The sequence below is a fragment of the Silene latifolia genome, chromosome 3 (genome assembly GCF_048544455.1).
Source record: "Silene latifolia isolate original U9 population chromosome 3, ASM4854445v1, whole genome shotgun sequence".
NCBI classification, from domain to species: Eukaryota; Viridiplantae; Streptophyta; class Magnoliopsida; order Caryophyllales; family Caryophyllaceae; genus Silene; species Silene latifolia.
Genome location: NC_133528.1, coordinates 50,600,846 through 50,607,427, shown reverse-complemented (window position 1 = coordinate 50,607,427; position 6,582 = coordinate 50,600,846). Strand labels below are relative to the sequence as shown.

Sequence of the window (6,582 nt, the reverse complement as noted above, 5' to 3'; positions counted from 1 at the left end):
TGAGTGAGGATAAAATGCGTTATAAAGGACCCGTGTTGATCTGTGGGCCATGTACACAGCCTGGTGAGCTATCATAAGTGACCGCTCCCGACCCGGTTTGGGCTGAGATGTTACATATAACACCCAATGGCAAACTGTTCACTTTAAAATCAAGCAAACCACCAAATCCGATCTCAATGACAGCCTTTCGCTGATTTGGACCAAGTTGTTTTACCAGATTAATCAAACCATTAGGACGACAGCTCACTTTAATGTTTGCAGCACTGAAAATGGAAAATCAAGCAAAATATAAAAAGAGTGACACATCAAATAAACAGAAACTCATAACAGGGGGCAGGACACATATACTCACATGTTCAATCTTGGAGTTCCAGGAACCTTACTGAGCTTCTTTTTTGGAAAATTTACTTTTGAGCGTTTCAAATCAGCTTTATTACCATCTTCAGGCTCCCTGCTACGTTTAGGACCCATTTGTTTTTATCACTGAGCAACAGAATACAAAATTATCAGAATAAACACAAAAAATATGACAACTAATACAATAACTGAGTTTTAATAATACAATAATCAGGATACAGTAATACAATAACTGGACTTGACTAAAATGATAACTAAATAATACTACGTATAGAATAACTAAATTACTATATTACAATAACTATCCCAATACAGACAAAAACAAAAATTTTTTCTCTCTCTAAAAATCTCTAAAATTTTTTCTCCCTAACAACTTTTTCTAAAACCGTTTTCTAACAAACTTTTTCACTTCATTTTCATGGCTTCCTTCTAGTTTCTCTTCTCGCCTTCTCCAATGGCGCGAACTAGGGGTCACATTTCTCGCTCTAAGGCCTCCATAGCTCCATCCATGGCGGTGCTTTCTAATGAATCTCTAATTGAAGAGAATGGTGGTGATTTGGGAGAGTTATCTTTGGCGCCAAATCCTCCGAACACGGTGAATGTCTTGATTGATTCCGCCATTAAAGCAGCTGGTATTTCTCAAACTTCTCCTGTAATTCGGTCTACTGGCCCTACTTCCACCTCCAAAGGTCTTTCTCTTTCGGCTAAGTCCCCAATTCAAACTATTAACTGTTCGATTAATTCCATCTCTGTTTTGGATTCTTCTGTGGATAATACTGTAGATAATACTGTTACTCATGTTCATGCGGATACTTCGCATGATACTACTACTATTTTGCCTGTTGATAATACTGTTAACGATACTGTTAATGATACTACTGCAAATGCTATACCTAATTTGGGTCCTAATTCTTCTAAAATTGGGGAAAAATGGAGTTCAGTGGTTAATAAGCCTCAGAAGTTAGGTATGAACCTTTTTTACTGTGAACAAAGTGTTCAGTCATCTGAAATTGATCTTGAGGAATCAGAGTTTGCTGCTAAACTTAAAATCTGGGAAAATACATTAATGGGTCATGTTCTTGGATCTAAACCATCTCTTAAAACTATCCAGGATTATGTTTCTGCTCATTGGGGTACTATTGGTACTCCTATTGTTAAGTATTTCAGAAGTGGCTGGTTCTCTTTTTGATTTAACTCTGAGGAAGAAATGTCTAATGTTCTTAGGAAAGGGCCATGGAAAGTGGGTTCAAATTCTCTCATTCTTAAACACTGGTCCCCTTCTTTTTCTCTGGAAATGGAGAGGGTGGCTAGAGTTCCAGTATGGATACTTTTCCCTGGATTGGACCCCTATCTTTGGTCTTAGAAAGTCCTTAGTAAAATGGCAAGTAAGATAGGCAAACCTCTCTTTGCTGATCCTGCTACTACAGAGAAATCCAAGCTTTCTTTTGCTAGGATAATGGTGGAAGTTGATGTTTCAAAGGATCTTCCTACCCATGTTGTCCTCAATGTTCCTAACATTGGTCAAATCACTCAAAAAGTAGTCTATGAATGGTTGCCCTATTATTGTAGGGAGTGTGGTAAGCTTGGTCATACTTCTTCTACTTGCAAAAAGTTGCAGTCCAGGCCCAAGAAGCCAGCAGTTGAGCCTGTTGTGGAGCTAGGTGGTACCTCAGGATCATCAGGGAAGCAGCCTAGTAGTGTGGAGGAGAAAGTAGACTCATTGCTAGGTCAGAGATCTCTTCCTCCTGCTAGCTCTTTTTCCCAAAATGTTCCTGTAATGCACTCAGTAAGCTCCAGTACAGCAGTTCCTTCTGATGACCTGCTAACTACTAATTCTTTCCATGTTCTCTCTGAGACTGTTTCTGTTACTGATATGGAGGAGCACCAGCTCTATCCCTCTAGTACTTTAGAGCAAGGTGCTACCTCAGGTTCCTCTGGGCAGAAGACTAGCAATGTGGTAGAGAATGTAGACTCAGGATGCTTAAAGCTAGGTCAGAGATCTCTCCTACAAGATAGTTCTTCTACTCATGATGTCCCTGTAATGCACTCAGAATGCTCTACAAATTCAGCAGCTTTAAAAGCTGGTCAGATTACTAATACTTCAGTTACTGTTATGAAGAGGGGTCCTCTTGCTACTGAACTAGGTGGTACTTCATCTCTAACTGCAGGGGGTGTGGTTTTAATGAGGAGGAATGTAGGCTCAGAATGCCATGAGCTAGGCCAGAGATCCTCTTCCATTGAGCCTTCCTCTCCTGTAGCTAAAGATGAGATGCATCAAGCATGTTCAGCTCAGCTTTTAGTGGTTATCCCTAGTGGGTCTGATCCCCCTGATATTTCTCAATGAAGGTTGCTTCCTGGAATGTTAGAGGGTTCAATTGTCCTATAAAGCAGTGTGAAGTTAAGGATTTTTTGGTGCACAATCAGCTGGATGTTCTTGCCATCTTGGAAACAAAGGTCAAAGAAACTAAAGCTAGGAAAATCATAAGTAAGGTTTTTGCAAAGTGGAAGGTCATCTGTAATTACAATGCTCACTATAATGGCAGGATTTGGTTACTCTATAATCCTACTACTATCTCTCTTAGTAATATTTTGAGTGATGCTCAGTGGATTAGTTGCCAAGTTCATCACCATCTTTCTAGTTCAGAATTCCAGCTGAGTGCTGTCTATGGCAGCAATGATGCTTCTGAGAGGATACCTCTTTGGAATAGTCTCAATCAAATTTGCACAGCAAAGCCTTGGATTGTCTTGGGTGATTTCAATGTTATTAGAAGTCCTGAGGATAAATTGAGTTCTAATCCTCCTATATTGCAAGATATGTTGGCTTTCAACTCCTGCTTGGCATCTTGCTCTCTTGATGATATTTCTAGTTCAGGTACTGATCTGACCTGGACTAATAAACAGGATCAGCAGACAAGAGTCTGGTCTAAATTGGACAGGGTCCTTATTAATTCTAGCTGGGCAACTTCTTTTTCTTCTTCCAGTGCTCATTTTCATGAATCTGGGCTCTCTGATCATTCCCCAGTGGTGGTTACTGTGTTTACTGAAAGGAAAGTCCCTAAGAGATTTAGTTTTCTTAACAGTTGGATTGAGCACCCTGACTATGAGGCCACTGTCAAGAGTGCTTGGAAGACCTCTAAAGCAGGTAGCCCCATATTTTGTTTTTTTGAAAAACTTAAGAATGTTAAAGCTGCTCTTAAGAAATTGCACCAGTCTCATTTCAGTGGTAGCTCAGATAAAGTTAAAACTGCTAGGCAAAAACTCAAGGAAGTTCAGGCAAATTTGCTTACTGCTCCTTTCTCCTCATCTCTCATTCTTGAAGAGAAACTAGCTGTTAAAGAATTTACTCGTCTCAAATCAATTGAGCTCTCTATCCTTCAACAAAGAGCAAAGATTGCTCACTTACAACAGACTGATACTAATTCCAAGTATTTCTTTGCAAAAATTTCTGAAAGAAGACATCAACAATTTATTGGGTCCATTAAGGACAAAAATGGGGTTATATATTCTGGTCAGGAAGGAGTCCCTCATGCTTTTCAAGACTATTATTCTAATCTCCTGGGTTCTAATCAACCAGTCTCTGTCCTGGATGCTGATTTGTTAAGACAGGATGGATGTGTTATGCCCACTGACCACATCCATCTTCTCAGAGACATTACTCAGCTGGAAATTAAGGAAGCAGTATTCAGTATTGATTCTAACAGCAGCCCAGGGGTTGATGGTTTTTCTTCAGGTTTTTTTAAGTCTGTCTGGTCTATTATTGCAAAGGATTTTTGTGCTGCTGTCCTTAGTTTATTCAGAACCGGTCATATGGCTAAGCAAGCAAATGCTACTCTTCTTCTCTAATTCCAAAGAAGCAAGTCCCTGAATCAGTTTTGGACTACAGGCCAATTTCTTGTTGCACAGTTTTCTATAAAACTGTTAGTAAAATCTTGGCAAATAGAATCCAACATGTCTTACCCTCTATTGTTGGCAATGAGCAGGCTGCTTTTGTGAAAGGAAGAAGTATTTTTGAAAACATCATGCTTTCTCAGGCTCTTGTTCAAGGTTACAATAGGAGGAATATTTCTCCCAGATGCTTAATAAAGGTGGATATTAGAAAAGCTTTTGACACTCTCCAATGGGATTTTATCTCTCAAATGCTCCAGGTTTTAGGGTTCCCTCCTTTATTTTCTAAGTGGATAATGGGTTGCATATCTAATACCTGGTACTCTTTCAAGATAAATGGCAATATATCTGGGTTTTTCCCTGGTAAAAGTGGTATAAGGCAGGGAGATCCTCTTTCTCCTTACCTATTTGTCCTAAGCATGAAAATACTCTCAAGGTCTCTCAGAAGGATTTGCACTAAACCTCAGGTCTCCTACCATCCAAAATGCAGTAGACTCAATCTCACTCATTTGATATTTGCAGATGATTTGATGATTTTTGTAAGGGGAGATGTGCCTTCTGTTAATGCTGCTAAAACAGCTCTTTCTGAGTTTGCTCTTTTCTCAGGATTGCATGCTAATATTGATAAAACTAATCTCTACTTTCGTGGAGTTGCTCCTTCTATAATGAATGAGATTCTAGAAGCTACTGGTTTTTCCCTAGGAGATTTTCCTTTCAGATATCTTGGGCTTCCTCTAGCTACCTCAAAGCTTAAACTGTCTATGTATGATTCTCTAATTACTAAGATTCAGAAATGCATTCACCACTGGTCTTCTCATGCTCTTTCCTATGCTGGTAGGGTTCAGCTCCTAAATTCTGTGCTTTTTGGGTTGGACAATTACTGGTGTTCTAGTCTCCTTCTTCCAAAGGAGGTCATTCATCATATTAATAAAATCAGTAAGGATTTCTTTTGGAATATTCCTGCGGGTACTAGAAGACTAGTGTTCAAAAGTTGGTCTGCTATTTGTACTCCTTGGACATATGGTGGCTTCAATATTAAGGATCTTCTCTCCTGGAATCAAGCCTTGTTACTGAAATGGGTTTGGAAGCTTTCCCTTCCTGATACTGGCTTGTGGGCTCTCTGGATCAAGACTTATGTCCTGAAACAGGATTCTATTTGGACAGTCATCAGTAAAGGTCAATTCCCTTCTTGTTTCAGAGATGTTCTCAAAATCAGGGACCTCTTTATCACTCTCACAGGGTCTGTACAACAAGCTCAGCTCCAGATTAATGCTTGGTGTGCTGGTTCCCATATTCCTGCTCATCTTCCCTACTTGTTCTTTAGATAGCTTACTCCTGTTGGGGACTGGGCTATTAGTCTCACCTACTCTGGGATTATACCAAGTCATAAAATTATTGCTTCTATGGCAGTTCAAGGGCAGCTTGCTACTGTGGATAATCTTCAAAGAAGAGGATTTTCCCTTGCGAATAGATGTTGTTTGTGTGAGTGCCATGAGGAGGACCATGCTCATCTCTTCTTCTCTTGTCCTTTTTCTAAACATCTTTGGTCGTCTGTCCTTCAGTGGATGCATATTATCAGACCTGCTTTATCCTTGCATCAAGAACTTTCTCTTCAAGTTTCTATGCCAACTTGGAGGAAGCATTGGTATCTCATCTCCATTGCTGCTGTGGTACATTCTATATGGACTGAACGGAATCGTAGGATCTTTGCTCAAGAGAGGTTCTCCCACTCTGCTCTGCTCAGCAAGCTTAAGTTTCAGATTGCAGTTCGTATGCATATGCGCCATTCTGAGCTTTTTATAGCTAGTGTTCAGGCTGATTAAAGGTTTTTTTCCTTTAGTTTTGTAATTCTTTAGTGGATAGTTTTGCAAATTGTAATTTCTTTTCTTTTTAAGAAATGAAATGATAACTTTTTTGCAAAAAAAAAAAAAAAAAAAAACTATCCCAATACATTACAATAATAAACATCACTATATTACAATAACAACATCAATATATTACAATAACAAACTTTTCATATTAAAATAACTGGACTTGACTAAAAACTGACTTTAAAACACTAACCAAAGATCAATAACTAAAATAATACTCATTACAATAATTGATTTTCTAAATTACAATAACTACCACAAATACATTACAATAAAACCAAAAAAAATGATTTTAGAGATAGAAAGAGAAAGAGAAACTGATTCTGTCCTCTGAAATTTTAACCTAGCTTTTAGAGCCGCACTAATGGCGATCATGACTTTTTCCGAGAATCCTTTTACTCCTCTCTCAAATTCTGCGTCTTCATCTAAACTAGCTACAACGAAAAATACAAAAACTGTCCCAAAAAAA

The 6,582-nt window shown here is 38.7% G+C and overlaps 1 protein-coding gene across 1 annotated transcript; it reads left to right on the top strand.

The window, feature by feature from the left end:
* The first annotated feature begins 5,645 nt into the window (after positions 1 to 5,645).
* Positions 5,646 to 6,065, top strand: LOC141649057 (uncharacterized). The gene has a single exon (XM_074457758.1). The coding sequence runs from the start codon at positions 5,646 to 5,648 to the stop codon at positions 6,063 to 6,065; it is 420 nt and encodes a 139-aa protein (XP_074313859.1).
* The last annotated feature ends 517 nt before the right edge of the window (positions 6,066 to 6,582 follow it).

Coding starts and splice junctions, on each gene's coding strand:
- LOC141649057 (XM_074457758.1), top strand. CDS start 5,646: ATGGCAGTTCAAGGGCAGCTTGCTACTGTGGATAATCTTCAAAGAAGA.